Raw genomic sequence first — 15,512 nt, forward strand, 5'->3', positions numbered from 1 at the left:
AAGTGCTGTACGTGAGCCTGACTGCTAGGAAAGAAGGAGAGACGGAGAGAAATCAGATATCAGATCTTGGCTGGTTCTTTGTCCATCCACCAAGTAGCGTATATATGTGGAGCTGGCGAGCTCGTGGGAGCAGGGCGGGGCTTGATTGGGCGGGGCGGGGCGGGGAGGGAATCTCTTCCCTTGTATCCATCCATGTTGGGGTTGTTACCGGTCGCTGCTCCTGTGTGTGTACCTAAGTATAATCAATTGATTGCGTGACAATAAGTGTCTGGAGCCGTTGCGGGGTTGGTGCTGGAGTGGTATTTTTCTGATAGTTGATATGTACGGAGTAGTTAGTTGTTGTTATGTTGTGAGAAGAAAGATTAAAAAAAGCGTGGCTGGGGGAAATGGTCTAGCCCCGGCGGTGTGTGCCTGGGGCCTGGATGAAACGATGTATCTTGCGCGGGAAATAGTGTGGAGAGTGACCTTGCATCAGAGCCTCAACCAACCGGAATCATATTCTTCATATACACGTACTCCGTATCTGTCTAAGGAACAAGCTGTTTTATGCTAATGTTCTCTGTTCATTGTACCCCATACCCGGGTAGCAGTGGGTGGTTAGCAGTAACCTGGACATACGAACATATGTAGTTACAGTAGTTACAGCAGTTCTCCCCGTACTGTACTACTTTCCTTGTGGCTCAGGTGAAGGAAGCTCCCCAGCATATCTGCGATGGACAGGAAGCTAGCAGGCTGATGCAGGCTGATGCTGGCTGATGCAGGCTGATTTTGGTGGCGGACGATTGGCTGTAGCTGGAGCAGCAGCCGTCGTACAAGCTTTTTGGGGGGGTTTTGTGGTTTTTCTCTCTTGGGTTGTTAGTAAAACAGTAGATTGCTGTTGAATTTCACCAGCATGCTTCCTTATCAACTACCATGGTACAGATAGAGAATGAAGGGAAATATCGAATTAAAATAGCTATTATATAGTTATATATAATATTCCTGTCGTACCTGACCATCTTCCCCTCTCGTCTCTAAATCTTGTTGAATTTTTTCCCATGTCTATATAGTTATTTTTGAGTTCTGTCACCAGCCACCGCCATCACCCGCTCGTCTCGTCCCAGTCCCGGTCAAGTCTGCGAAACTCACAGCTTCATTTCTTCCCAAATCAGCCATCCTCCTCTCTCTCTCTCTGTCTCACACACACACACACACACATACATATACACAACTCCTCAACCCTATCTTCACCTGCTATTCCTCCTACTTGCTTTTACCTTCTTCTTCTTCTTCTTCCTAATTGATTCTTCATCCTTTTCCCTCTTCGCCTCCCTAATCCCAGTTCTCCCCCGATAATCCCACTGGCGTGACCAATGTTTTCCCCATGTCAACACCTTCTTCCGCTCCCGTTGATCCCTCGCCCACAACCCTTGTGACACCTGCGCCCAATGCTCCTCCTGATTCAAGCTGTCTGCAATCGCCGCCAACCTCTGAAGCCGTAGCCAAAGCCAAATCCCCTGGTCGCTGCTCGCTCAGCCAACAGCCTACCCACGTTGCTGGCCCTGCTGCATCAACACCTCTCCGCACTAATGCTGCCACTACACCCCCTACGCCTGCGGGCCGGTTAAGACCCCCCAACCCCTCATTCCCTCTGAAGCGGACAAACACGGCTCCCTCCTCCTCCTTCTCCTCTTCTTCCCGTCCTCATGCCCCTTCTGTAACCTCCCCTATCACCTCTACTACCTCCTCCTCCTCCTCCTCCTCCTCCTCCTCCTCTGCCTTTCGACCCCGGAGCCCTCAGTTGTCCGAGAGGGAGAGTATCTTTGCCACGCATTATCTGCCCTCAGACAACGATGTGAATAATACTCCGGCCAAAAGGGACACGGGAAGTGGTTTTTACACTCTCCGCCAGCAATTGCTACAATCTGCTACAGGGGGCCATCAGACAGGAGAAGGAGAAGGAGAAGAAGAGCAACCGCTTTTGCAGACGACTGCGGAAAGCAGAAGACTTCCCGCGCAGAATATTAATATCAATAATAACAGCAGCAACAACGACGACGATGGCGACATCAGCGGAAATAATCCTAATAATAATAATAATAAGAGCCCTTCGCGGCTTCCTGACCGTCGGCAAGATGCCAATGCTCCTTCTCTGTCCACTGACCCCGTGCGGAAGGACAGCTTCAAGTCGATTTCTTCCTCAGCCTCTTCGTTTCGCTCCCGCTCTCCTCCCTTGCCTCCCTCGCATCCTCGACTCCCCCCCCCGCCTCTCTCTTCGATGATTTCCACTCAGCATCCGCAGCGAGCCTGCGCTGTCGTTGGAGGCAGTGGTGCTGCTGGTACTGGTGCTGGGGCTATTGCCTCAGATCGCCCTCACGGAATTGATGTTTTCTTCCAACCTCCTTCACGTACCCCTAATCCCCCATCTGCAGAACTCCCGCCACCATACATACGGCTTTCCAGAGCAAGAACCTGGGACTCTATTGAAACCCTTACTCCGTCCGTCCCTGATTCACACATCGCTGAAGCTAAAGCTACTCCTTCCCTAGTCACCCCAGCTACGGCTGCGACGAATTCTAACATGTCGACTTCGATGGCTACTAAACCATCGGCCAAAGAAAATAAGAGCAGGGGCCAGTCGTCTTTGACGAACTCCATCCAGCAACCTGATCAGTCTGGGGCCCGGGCCCGGGCCCGGGGCGACTCCTCTGATTCCCGTCGAGATCGTCCAGCCACACGCAGCTCCAGCAAGAGCCACCGCTCACGGCAAGAGACTTCGATCGAAGCTGACTTGGCCAATGCTGAACCAGCCTCTCACGTACGGAGTCGCAAATCAAGCCATTATCTGGGCCTGTTCAAAGAGAATACAAAATCTCCAGAGCGCAAAAAGCGCGATGAGCGTCTTGCGGAAAGGGATCAGGAGCGTCAACGGGGAGGCGGCGAGGGTCACTATTCTGGTGAACGGGGAAGAGCTGAAGGTACTTCCTCGTCGTTGCGCTCTCAGGTTATACTCCTCCCCCCCGACGTGTCAGAGCCCCACCAGTTGCAACGAGAGGACGATGAGAATTCTCATGATGAGGATGGAAGAAGTGATGTACTTGATTCTACCAGCACTACTCCTACAAAACACACTACTAGAAATCCGCTTCATATTGATACTACCGAAGAAAAACCCCGCACGGATAGGTGGAGGAAGGTTCCTGTTGACCTCCTGGATGAAATCAAGAGCTACCGTGGCTTCGTTTCTCCGTCAACAGGCACCCTGCCCACCCCGATCTTGGATCGTGGATCAGCTCTAGGTTTTGGGTCAGATTCCACCTTCGACAGCAATTCTGCAGGGTCTGACACTACACAGCGTCTCACACGGGCAGGCTCAGACAGTTACGAGGACGAAGAACGGATTTCGTCCGCTCTCTACTTCCCACATCAACGCCAAGAATCAGATGATGTCGAGGTCGAGGTTGAGCAGCTCAACACCCCAGAGGAAGAGGAACCTCCGGAAGAGGAGCTCAAGCGTTTATCCCTAGAGATGAATGATGAGGGGACACTAAACGAACCCTCCAAGCATGTGGACATATCTTTGCGTTCGGATGGCGACGCTCAGCTCCTCCATGGAGACATGCCGAAGACTTCTGAGGATCGAGTCGGCGAGAAGAACGACCGTCCGCTGACCACGATTTCAGAGTTGGGCCCTGAATCAACGTCTGAGTCTGAATTTGCCTCAGCGGATGAAAGTGGGCTTTCTGCACGTGAGGAAGAGTCTAGTTTAACGGACGATGCAGGCGCTATTCCAGCTAGTGCTGCAACGCACTACAATCACCACTCTGCACGCTCTAGGCGTAAACATGCGCACGCGCCTACCGCGCCTCTTGGAGCTGTGGAGCTAAAGCCGTATCGACATCAAGTCGGGGGCCATACTACAGTATTTAGATTTTCCAGACGAGCTGTCTGTAAGCAATTGAATAATCGGGAGAATGAGTTTTATGAGAGAATTGAGCGTAGACATCCCGAAATGTTGATGTTTCTGGCAAGGTTCGATTCATTCATTTTTTTTCTTTTTTTCCCGTCCCTAGCCTCTCTCCTTGGAGATCCATCCCGGAAAACACCAAATCTTTCACTCGTGGGCCGTGTGTAATGATTAACAAGAATGCTAATGACGCGTTATTCCCCTACCATGCAGATATATTGGCGTTCTGAACGTAACGTTCTCCAAAGGCCCAAAGCGACCAAAGAATAAACCCGATGAGACCGCCGTTGAAAGCGGAACTGGCCCCTCCACCTCCACACAAAACGATGCTGAGAAAACCCCGCAGGTTTCGAAAGAGACCAAAGACGTAGAAAGTCCGCGGATTTTTAGCCAATCGCAAGTTACAGGGGTCATTCCGAAGGTGATTCTGGAGAATAACCGACATATAATTCCGTTAGATCTGTTTACTTCTACCGAGTCCCCAGATAGTAGAGATACTTCTGGGACTGGAAAAACTGCGGCTAAGTCGGCATCAGCATCGACCACCGGTGCGCCTCCTCTAAAGAGGCATGGAGCCAGCTGGGGCGCGACAACTGTGAATACAAAACTACAGGAACAGGTTCTCCGGGAAGTTTTTGCGCCGCCGCCAATCCACCATCATCGGCGCCACGCTCGTGGACATAATTCCCTATCCAGGTTGCGGGCTGAGACCTCGCGAAGACGAAAAAATGCTTCCATGGCTCGTCAGTCTTCACAGAGCGACAGTTCTGTTCGCACTGTGCGCGAAGGATCGATGCCCCCTCTTCGAATGAATCGGGACGAAGACAAGAAGGAGACCAATTTATTGTCGTCTGTCTCCACAGTTGTGAATGGGGATACCCATGCGCTGGAGAAAATCTATACCGAAGAAGCACCCTATCGTCCCAAAGTCTTGGCGCCCACCACCTCACGAACGAGGCGCCGTCACTCTGGTAGCGGACTTGAAAGACAACGAAGCATGAGCAATGGTAAAGCTGGAGACCTGGTTTATTTTGATGACGATGGATATGGTGGGGATAAGGAAGATGAAATCTTCAGAATGGAGCCGGAAGCGCTAACCCGCCCTGCTTCCTCGCAACCCGTCACGAACCCTGCCCTTGTTTTCGACGATGCTCCTTCTGGTGCTCATGAAAGCGAGACAACGTTAGAGTTAGCGACTCCACTCCAGAACAAGAAATATCCTGTCACTCTGGAGACTTCGGCTGGGGGCCCTGTGCGTCTCCCTGTCAACCCCAAAGAAGCACAGACGACGCGGGATGAACGGGTTAAGTTCTTCCTACTTCTTGAAGACCTTACTGCTGGAATGAATAGGCCGTGTGTACTCGATCTAAAAATGGGTACCCGCCAGTATGGAATCGAGGCCGATGAGAAAAAGAAGAAATCTCAGAGGCGCAAGTGCCAAACTACTACATCGCAGCAGTTAGGAGTACGGCTTTGTGGGATGCAAGTCTGGAATATCAAGAAGGAAGAGTATCTGTTCGAGGATAAGTATTTCGGCCGTGACCTCAAGGCTGGACGACAGTTCCAGGACGCTCTCACAAGATTCTTGTATGATGGGGTTAGTTACTCGAGCGTCACCAAGAAGATTCCTATTATCCTTGATAAACTTGCTCGACTAGAGAGTATGGTGCGGCGACTCCCCGGTTACAGGCTTTACGCCAGTAGTCTCTTGATCCTCTACGATGGAGAAAAACCTGTGGAACAAGAGAAGCCTGACGCCACGACGACGACAGTTGATCGTGACTCTGCAACAAAACAACAAAATAAGAAGAAAGGAACATCCCTAGTAGATGACAAGGACGGACAGAACAGTTTCGGCCTCCGCGTGAAAATCGTCGATTTCGCCAACTGCATCACAGGCGAAGATGGCATACCGCCCAATGCGCCCTGTCCACCCCGTAACCCGCATGACATTGACCGCGGATACCTGCGCGGCCTGCGGTCGCTCCGCATGTATTTCCAACGTATCCTAAGGGAGATTAATGATGAGGACTATGTGGAGAGGGGGGAAGGGGAGGGAATGGCGTTTTCGCGGCGTGGTGGGGCTGGGATGGGGGTTGGAAGGGAGAATGGTGGTGATGGGTATGATGGTGGGTTTTGGGAGGAGGGTGTTATGGATAGTGATCCCGGGGAGGTTAGTGTTTAGGTTTTGGTTGTTGAGTGTCTCGCTTCTCCCCGCCCTTTCCCTTCTTCGTCCACGTTCGCCCTGGATCGTGGGTTTTATTTCGTTGTGGGTATTCCTCGTTGGCAACATTTTTTTTTTTACTTCTCTTTGTTAGTATGACGGGGTTTGCTCCGATTTCTCTGTTTTCTTATCCTTCATGACCGTTGTTTTCTTACGGGGCTTTTTCTTCCCTTTGCCGTTTTTGTTCTTCCTGTTTTTTTTAAAACCTACCTTCTGCCGCTTCTTATTCATACTTTTCTTATCTTTTCCCACCTTTTTTCCCCATTCTCCCGGTTTTTATTTATTTATTATGGGCTGATGGGACATGGGAAATGGACCGCATGGGACACGGAAACTGGAAACAGGATTTGGGACCTGGGATTCGGATTGGGTTACTGGGACGGAGTTTTTATTTTTATTAAATTTTTTTCGGAAATTCGGAAATTCGAAAAGAAAGCGTAACGTCAACAATAACATTAATAGCTCCTAGAATTGATGAAATGAAATGAAATGACACGGAAATTACACTATAGCATTGTTGTGTAGTACATGTAGTCCGTATATATACCCGACAAGACATAACGCAGCGTGCGATATCGATCTGGCTCGGAGTTCGGAATAACCATGGCCGAACCCAAATAGGGAAAGCGTAGAATGGGTCGCGCTCTTCTGACGTCGGCTGCAACATTCCACCATCAAACAACCTCAACATCAGACCACCACCGTCGACGGGATAGGAGCGGACAGGATAAGACGGGATAGCAGAGACTGAGAGACAACAACGACGACTCTGTTGAGAGAGGATTTGAGCATCCTTGCAAGCTACCGCGTTACCCATACCCTGCTACAGACAGGCACGTTTAAAACCACAGCTCCAGCCTACATTTCTGTCTATCTTATCTATCCCGAATTGAAAGATGGAGCTACTTGTCTAATTTATTATTGGGTAGCTTTGCAGCTATGCATGCTGTGACTCTCCTGATATAATTATACTATTATATGGATCCTTGAAAACCCTCGAAGAGAGAGGAATGAGCCTCCCGCAGTGCAGTTGCTAAATAGTACAGTACATAAAGGCCAAAGCGAGGGATGTTGCCGGTGCATATTTAATCTAGATTCGGATCACAATATTGTCTTGTGTGTTTGGCCAACGCTACCACTGGACAAGAACAATATCTATATCTTACGCCCAATGATCTTGGGTGTCGTTCTGCGTTGAAGGTCAGACTGGACGTCATCCGTGGTGCTTTGTTTGGGGGGATTGTTGATTTCCCAGAAAAATACAATCCATACAACGAAGTGAGCGTAAACGTAACCTAGGCGTATCGACGGGGACGAAGGACATCGCATACGCTCTCTTCAGTTATAACCTCGCGAAGATCCGGGTTTCTTTCCCCATCCTATAACATGCCACCCTCCAATGATTCCCGGCATGCTAGAATCGTCGATAAGCGAGATTTCGACATCAGTCGACCCTTGCTCCTTCGCGACACTGAGGACGAAGATGACGGTGATGATGCTTGTAATGTCGGCCATGGGACAAATAGAAGTGGGCAGTGTGGCTATGGTCGCAGCAGCAATGGCCATCCCGGTGACGACGACGATGAAGCTGGCTCTGACAATATAGAGCGGGATAGGAAGGCGTTGAATCGGCAGGTGGTTAGGATCCTGAGCTTTATATGGGGTGTTGGGAGTGCGTACGTTGGATATTCCTTTTCTTTTTTTCTACTTCTCTCCAAACCCTGTTTTCCCCTGGATTTTTCAATTGCAATTACGGGACTTGGGGTGGTTTTTGTTGTCGTTGGGATATATTCATAGGTTATTTGCTTCTATACATCAAATTCTAATTAATTGGCTGTTCCTTTGGCGGTATACGATGAAGCCTCTGCGCCGGAAGCATAACCGCATTCTCCCTCTACGCACCCCTCCTCCAAACCCGCCTCCATTACTCCCAGTTCCGCATCAACGCTGTGGCAGCCGCCGCGGCAGTTTCCATGTACCTCCCTGTGGCATTTTTCGGCTATCTCTGCGATAGATACAGCCCCGGCCCTATATCATTCATCTCCGCTTGTCTTTTCGGCCCTGGTTACCTCTTCGCGGCATTCACGTACAAATCCGGACCACCTGTTGACGCTGGCGGCACGGGCTGGCCGTTCGCGGTTATGCTTATGTCATTCGTTGGCGTGGGTGCTGGCACATGCTGCATGTATCTCGCTGCCGTCACGACGTGTGCGAAGAACTTCGGGCGTGGGAAACGTAAAGGCATTATGCTTGCCCTGCCCATTGCAGCTTTTGGACTTAGCGGTATGTGGCAGAGTCAGGTGGGGAGTCGTTTGCTGTATGAGCGTGGGCCGGACGGACAGAAAGGGGATGTTGATGTTTTCAGATACTTCCTTTTCCTGGGGATATTGTTGAGTGTCGTCGGGGTTGGCGGGACCTTTGCGTTGCGCATCGTGGGTGAGGAAGAGATGATCGATGAGGCGGTAGAGGAGTTAGAGAGGAGCGGGATAATTGGTGAAAGTGACTTTTTCCGCTCGAGGGAGGAGGTTCGGGCTGCAATATCTTCATCGTCAATGTCGTATGGGACTATGGACGGCACTACGGCTGAGACTGGGGTTGATACGCCACTCGAGGATGATTCTCAATCCCTCACTCTTTCGCGGGAGGAATGGCAGGATCACCAGAAGGAGGAGCGGAGGAAGAAGAACTGGCTCCTTAACCAGGAGACGAGGTTGTTCTTGAAAGATAGAACGATGTGGTGGCTTGCGGTGGGGTTCCTTCTGATCACTGGCCCTGGAGAGGCATATATAAATAATGTATGTTTTGGCCAGCATCCTATTTTACATCCTTGCTTTTCCCTCTGCATCATCTCACTAACTTCCCCAAAATGAAAAGGTCGGCACCATAATCCCAACCCTCACCCCTCCCTCATTCCCTCCCCACCTCTCACCTCCCGCTGGCGGGGCAGCTACCCACGTCACATCCATCGCCCTAACCTCCACCCTCGCCCGACTCCTAGCCGGCTACTTATCCGACATCTTCGCTCCATCCCCCGCACGACCCCACCTCCAACCTAGCTCACGCTCCATTAGCTTCAATGATCAACACGTCCCAAACCCCTTCGCCCGCCGAAACTTCTCCCGCCTAACCTTCCTCCTCCCCTCCGCCCTCCTCCTCTCGCTCGGCTTCCTCTGCCTCGCCACGCCTCTCTCCTTCTCTACCCCGCAAACCCTCCACCTAACCACCGCCCTCGTCGGCCTCGGCTACGGCGCCTCCTTCGCGCTTGTCCCCATCATCATCTCCGTCGTATGGGGCGTGGAGAACTTCGGCACTAATTGGGGCGTTGTTGCTATGTTTCCGGCGGCGGGGGCGGCGGCTTGGGGCGCGATTTATTCTGCGGGATATGAGGCGGCAAGGAGGGCGGGGAATAGCGATGGGTTTCAGCAGTGTGCTGGCTGGCGTTGTTATGGGTTCTGGGCGCTCGGGTGCACTGCTAGTGTTTGGGTGGCGATTGGGTTGTGGACGGTTGCGTGGAGGGGGTGGAGGCGGAGGGGGGTTGTGGTTTGATTGGGAGTGGGCAGGGTTTGGAAGTAAGAGTAAGTAGGGAGTAGCTATGACCGTGCTCTTGGATATTTCTCTTTTCCTCTGTAGCATCTCCCCATTTTGTTGTATAGAGGGGTTAGATATTTTTTACTTATTTTGGTTGGTGGATAATAGATAGATTTGGCTTGGTGGCTGGCTAGAGGAATTCAGGTCATTGTGCTCTGCTCTGCTCTCTGTAGATGAGATTGATAGATGGCTTAACATTTTCAGGAATAGGCAATTAATTACTTTGGTATCTCTGCATGTTACCTGTCTAGTCACAAGTGTCAATCTCACGATGCTTACACACCTGTGCACGCTGCGTTTGAATCGGGATAAAACGTACTCTACGGAGTACACTTGGTATATATAGCTAGAGGTATCCAGTACTTAAACCCGTCAGAACCAGGTTCGCTGTTATCGATGCTAAAGCAATGCATCTAACCTTTCATATTGAGATATGTCATAGGCGTTTGAGAAAGAAAGAAGATACCATTTCCCCAAGAAATGAGTAGAATACAAAAAGGGTATATATATAGTTGTTCCAACCCTACTACTGCGACTCGAAATAATTCCAGTCCAAAAAAAAAAAAAAAAAAAAAAACAAAACGGAGCATGAGTTACATGAAAGGGAAAGAAAACGTCCGATGATGCGCCAACCACATTTCCTCATAAATTCTCTACTACTTCCGCAGCCCGAAGTCGGATGTAGATGTAGAAGTAGTAACAGTACGAGAGGGATCCGTGGTAGATAAAATTCGGAACGGACTTAGATATCGGTCGACGCTGGGTTCAAGCCGGTAAACACTTTATGTAAACGCTTGCTTATAGCAGGGCCGACGCGAGCATCTGTGAAGGCACCATTTCTATTTGCACATTTCTACATCGGTTTAGTTCATCAGTTTGGCTGCCTGGCATTGGGGTCATGGAATGTATGGATTGAGGCCTCGAAGGAAGGAAATAAATGCTTCGCGGTGGAAGAAATGGGAAATACGGAAATGACAGGGGTGCATGATATATACCTTTACGTCCTCCAGGAGAAGTGGCCCCTGCTCCTTCAATTGTCTCACTAGTTCCGCCACAGTGGGATATTGAGATGTTATCCCATACGATATCGGGGCTGTTACGCGCTGAACCTCCTGTAACATTTTGACATACGTATCTCTATTATCTTCACCCGACTTTACCTGGCCAACATCCATACAGAACGACGCGTCATGTAAGTTTATGAGCTCCTGCCGATAAGGTATCGTGGATACATGTTCAGTGAAATTCTTGATCCACTCTGCGGATTCACTTGGTGCTGTGGTGTGGTGAATCAGACATCCATGTTGCACTTGGAGCTGGAGCAAAGCGTCTTCGATGGCGTCGTCATCGACAGGTGGAGGTGGGGGTACCGTCTGTTTGGGCTTCTTTTGGCGTTTAGGTAGCTGTTGCTGTTGCTGAGGTTGGGAACTGCTTCCCAATTCTCGAAGAACTGATGCCTGGTAGGCTCGGTTCCTCGAATTGTTGTTCTTTCTCATCCATACGGATAAGCCCTCGATGAGATAGATTGGTTTGCACCCGGGATAAGTGCGTTTCATCATGAGGACATGGGAATCGAGGGTATTATCGCCATTTGCGGTGGCTATTGACATGTCGACAAATTCCTGTGCTAATAGCAGACATAGAACGTGGTCTTCCGTTTTAATGGTTGGGGGACAGGGTTCCCAGTGCGCTTCCTTGTCATTGTACTGAGTAGTGACTTTCCTTCTCCATGTAACGATATTTGGCATGCGAGTAGAAATGAAATTCTTTTCCACTCCAAGATGTCGCATATACTCCGTTACTTGGTTGCCGACACTGGACTCCTCAAAGGTAGAGGACATGTCTATAATCATTTCTGGCGTGGAAATTTTCTTATCAAATTTCCGCTTGTTGGCTTCCGCAAGGTCAGCAGCTAGTTGTTTCTCTCTAGCCTTTTGCTCCTTTAATTTTTGCTTTCGTTTTCTCTCTTCTTCTTTCTCCTTTTCACGGCGTTCCTTTGTAGCTTGTTTTTCTGCTTCCCGCATTTCCCTATCAGCGGTAGACGCCTTTGGCGCTCTTCTTGGTCTCGACGTTGGAAGCACCGACGGAAGGGAGTCATCATCTAAATCTATCCTCTGGCTTGGGTCTGGCACCCGGGTTCTAGAACTGGAGGATATCGATTTGGCGGCAGATGTGCTAGCACCCCTCTGCTTGGATTTGGTGGGTTCGACTGAGGAGCGATTTTGGATCCGCGCGAGTAGGCTCGCTGTTCTATCAGACAAATTGGCTTTCAAGCTGGCTGGTGGTGGGACATTCAGTGGACCTCCAGGGGAAGATAGCTCATCGGATTCTATGATACTGTCGTCTATTGTTATGACAGCAGGTGTTATTCTTGTATTATTGTCTCGAATGTGCGCAGTTGTCGGATCAACGGTAGATGATGTAAATTCTATAGGGTCTGATATGTCGCCATTCCATGTACTATTCTTTGTCGTCGAATGATAATTATTATTAAAGCGAGGTATGGGCGAGGTTGTTATACTCCCATCCAAGTCAGAAAACAGCAGTAAAGGGTTTGTCTTCGGAGGAGGGCTCAGTTGCCTAGGTGGGCTCAGATAGCGCTGGTGGCTCAATCTGCGCTTCTTGGAAGGGTTTGAATCTTCCCAGTCGAAATTCGAATCATCAGAGAGGATGGTTATGCGCGCTGGGCGATCTGGCAGCTTCGATGAGACGTTTGGAGCTGGACTTGAACGCGCCCTCAAAGGTGACGACGACGATAACAGGCTGATGACTTCCGGCATTATAGAGTCCTAGTCCGCAACCCTCAAACTGCGGTCAGTTGCGCCGTTGAAATTATACTAATTTAGATGAATTTCGCGCGTTCGCCATCGAAAGAGACGCCCAAGGTCATAACCTAAAATGCGGGCAACTGGAAGCAGCAGAACCTGTATATCCAAAACGAAGGCTATTAGTGAGTGGAAGGGAACGAAGAGAAACAAAATCCACGCCCCCCGGTAATCGCAGCACCCTTCTTTGTGTGCGTTTCTTCGTGCCCTGGACTTGAACCCGGACAAACCAGTGGTTGTGTGTTGGATGTTGCAAAGGTTGGGAAGTTGAAATCGCGATAAATATTTAAGAACGCGTCGTCATGTGACTATTTTTCCCAAAAAGGAAACACACTCTGATTCACATGGAGGTAGGATTGATATACTCTGCTTTTACATTCTATGCCTCAAAATAATTACAAGCCGAGACGTGTTATACTACTGTGAGGTGTCAGCCATAACTATAAAATTCCTGACGCCGCAGGATGGGATTGGTGCGGTTCCCTTGTAGCGCAACTTCAGCCAATCATTACTCATTCACATTCAACTTCACCATTCACAATAAATAAGATACACCGTTGAAAAGCAAAGCCCTAGAGCGTTGGCGCTAGATGGAAATACATTCTCGTGAAGCGGTTCTGAACTAGGAAATTGGTATAGTACCGCTCGTCGGGGCCGCCAGGGGTTTTCGAACAACCAACCTAGAAACCTCTGCTGGATCCAATACATTGGCTAGGAGCACCTGGCATGCTCCGTTATTATACATGCCAGCAAATAACAGATAAAGGGAGCAGGGTCCAAGATGATCCTTCTGCCATCTATCTTAGACACATAAGGCTTACATCAACACCACTTCCACTGTTTGTTGCTCGTTATCTGCAATATAGACACGCGCACGTTAAACGCGCACGTTAAAGCATGCGTGGAAACGCCAGGAAAAATCGCACAAGATGCGACTGCAATAGACTTCGGAACGTACGAAGTTGGAAACCTCACAACAACGCGATCGTACAATGCAGCGTTGAAGGTGCCTATGTAGATGCCGTAGAATGCGCCTCTTATAATAGACGTCGCCTTTTGACTGGAGGTTGAGGGCGTTACGGAGCGTATAAATAACTTCCACGACCCCACTTGCCCTTGGTCAGCTAGATGGAGAGTTGGCGTTTTCAGCGCAAGTTCACCCTCGTTTCATTCGCAGCCTTATGAACGCTGCTATGAGCACCGCAATCGTCAACCCAAGCATCGCAGCCCCGAATAATAATGCGTGCCACAATCCATGGAACGGACGAGGCTCGTTATCAAACATATCTTGAATTTCTGCTTCCAGTCGGTCTCCCATGGCCTGCAGTGAGAACTCCTTTTCCACTCTTTCTTTGGCATTTGCTCGCATCACCGCAGCTTCTTGCGCATTCATTTCCCACAATGCTTTGTGCATGACCGCTGTCCACTCTTCAATGGCGTTCGCAGCTCTCAGCCAGCCGGTTTTCCCCTCCACGATTGTTTCTAATGGGCCCCCGTTGTTTACGGCTAGAACTGGGAGGCCTGCGTGCATCGCCTCGACCGGCACTATGCCGAAATGCTCATATGATGGGGTGTAGACGAGAAGAGTGGCTGCTGAAAGAAGGGTTTGCTTAAATGCGGACGGCACTGAGAGCAGGAAGAGGACCTCTATTGAATCGGGTATAGAAAGTGCAGATATAACTGTTTTCGACGTGGCGGTTCGTAGGCCTAGGCCTGTAGCCAGATCGTCGAGATCTGTATGATATTGGACGTTTTCGTGCACGCGGTTATCGTATCCACCTATATGTAAAAAAATCAAAATAAAACAAAATAAAGAAATTAGCAACTTCATTCGAGATTATCAATGAATAAACTCTTAAAAAGTAACTTACCAGCAATGATCAACCGCGTCCCCTGCCTCCCCTCCTCCCCAAGCCCATGATATGCCCGAATCGCAAGCCCAACATCCTTCTTCCTCTCAAACCGATTAATACTCAGTAGAATCTTTTTCCCACCCCAAAGCTTTCCCCCCTCAACCAGTTTCCCTACATTCTTAGCCCCAGTATCAACACACGGATAAACAACCCTCACATCCCCAAGCCCATCCCCGAAAACTTGCCTGACAACGCCGCACGTAAATTTCGAATTAGCAACAACCTTATCCGCTGCGCCGATCGCCCACCCTTCGAACCAATCGAAGGGGTATCGGTAGCACGCTTTAACCAGCTGCCGTATAGCCCCACCCTCGTTGCGCTTCGCGAGCAATTGATCTGGGAAATGGCAGTAGAAGAGGATGCGCTGTTTGCGTCTCGTTTTGGACTTTGCATTATTCCGCGATGACGACGACAACGACGACAAGAACGGCCCAAATGTTTTTAGAATAGGTACACACGCCGGCACCTGGTCAACGATATATACCTCCTCCTCCCCTTCCTCAGTTTCCCCATCCCCTCCACCCTTTCCCCCCTCCTCCCCCTTAGACGCCGCCAACAATCCCGCCACCAAATGCATCTGCCTCAACACAGCAAACAACACCCGAAACCGCCCCGCAATCTGGTCCGGAAACATCGTGTTCCCACGCACAGCCACGTCCAGCGTGCCGTCGCGAGCCTCTTCGAAGCAGTGGTTCGGGTCCCGGTGCGACGTGTAGATTTTCACCCTGTGCCCGCGCGCCTGGAGAGATAGGGCGACGTCTAGGACAAGGCGCTCAGCGCCGCCGATGCCTAGGTCTGGGTGGAGGAGGGTTACTGTTCGGCGCTTTTGGGGGGGGGGTGCGGAGGGGTTTGACATTTGCTTCGGTTGGTTTGGTTGGATTGCAATTGGGATTGGCTAATTTTGAGATAGGTCAGTTTTTATTTTTGTGGGTTATTTGAGGGAATGATATGTGATATTGGAATTGGAGTCCTGGAGGATAGAGGACAGCTATTATTTTGATAAACTAAACAAACCG

General features: G+C 49.9%; 4 protein-coding genes across 4 annotated transcripts; 2 read left to right on the top strand and 2 right to left on the bottom strand.

The window, feature by feature from the left end:
• Nucleotides 1-292: 292 nt before the first annotated feature.
• Nucleotides 293-6,722, top strand: BDBG_01577 (inositol hexaphosphate kinase KCS1). The gene is made up of 2 exons (XM_031720397.1): nt 293-4,011; nt 4,160-6,722. Exons 1-2 carry the CDS (start codon nt 1,364-1,366, stop codon nt 6,129-6,131), a joined length of 4,620 nt encoding a protein of 1,539 aa, XP_031576567.1. The 5' UTR covers nt 293-1,363; the 3' UTR covers nt 6,132-6,722.
• A 125-nt stretch (nt 6,723-6,847) lies between these two features.
• Nucleotides 6,848-10,278, top strand: BDBG_01578 (MFS monocarboxylic acid transporter). The gene is made up of 3 exons (XM_002628624.2): nt 6,848-7,846; nt 8,032-8,965; nt 9,045-10,278. The coding sequence occupies exons 1-3, from the start codon at nt 7,557-7,559 to the stop codon at nt 9,714-9,716; spliced, it is 1,896 nt and encodes a 631-aa protein (XP_002628670.1). The 5' UTR covers nt 6,848-7,556; the 3' UTR covers nt 9,717-10,278.
• On the bottom strand, nt 9,818-12,830 carry BDBG_01579 (uncharacterized protein). Its single transcript, XM_002628625.2, has 2 exons — nt 10,754-12,830; nt 9,818-10,611 (listed from the first exon to the last, which is right to left on the bottom strand). Exons 1-2 carry the CDS (start codon nt 12,536-12,538, stop codon nt 10,501-10,503), a joined length of 1,896 nt encoding a protein of 631 aa, XP_002628671.1. The 5' UTR covers nt 12,539-12,830; the 3' UTR covers nt 9,818-10,500.
• A 39-nt stretch (nt 12,831-12,869) lies between these two features.
• BDBG_01580 (alpha-1,3/alpha-1,6-mannosyltransferase) lies at nt 12,870-15,484 on the bottom strand. The gene is made up of 2 exons (XM_002628626.2): nt 14,455-15,484; nt 12,870-14,362 (listed from the first exon to the last, which is right to left on the bottom strand). Exons 1-2 carry the CDS (start codon nt 15,350-15,352, stop codon nt 13,740-13,742), a joined length of 1,521 nt encoding a protein of 506 aa, XP_002628672.1. The 5' UTR covers nt 15,353-15,484; the 3' UTR covers nt 12,870-13,739.
• Between the last annotated feature and the right edge of the window lie 28 nt (nt 15,485-15,512).

The sequence above is a fragment of the Blastomyces gilchristii genome (genome assembly GCF_000003855.2).
Source record: "Blastomyces gilchristii SLH14081 genomic scaffold supercont1.2, whole genome shotgun sequence".
NCBI classification, from domain to species: Eukaryota; Fungi; Ascomycota; class Eurotiomycetes; order Onygenales; family Ajellomycetaceae; genus Blastomyces; species Blastomyces gilchristii.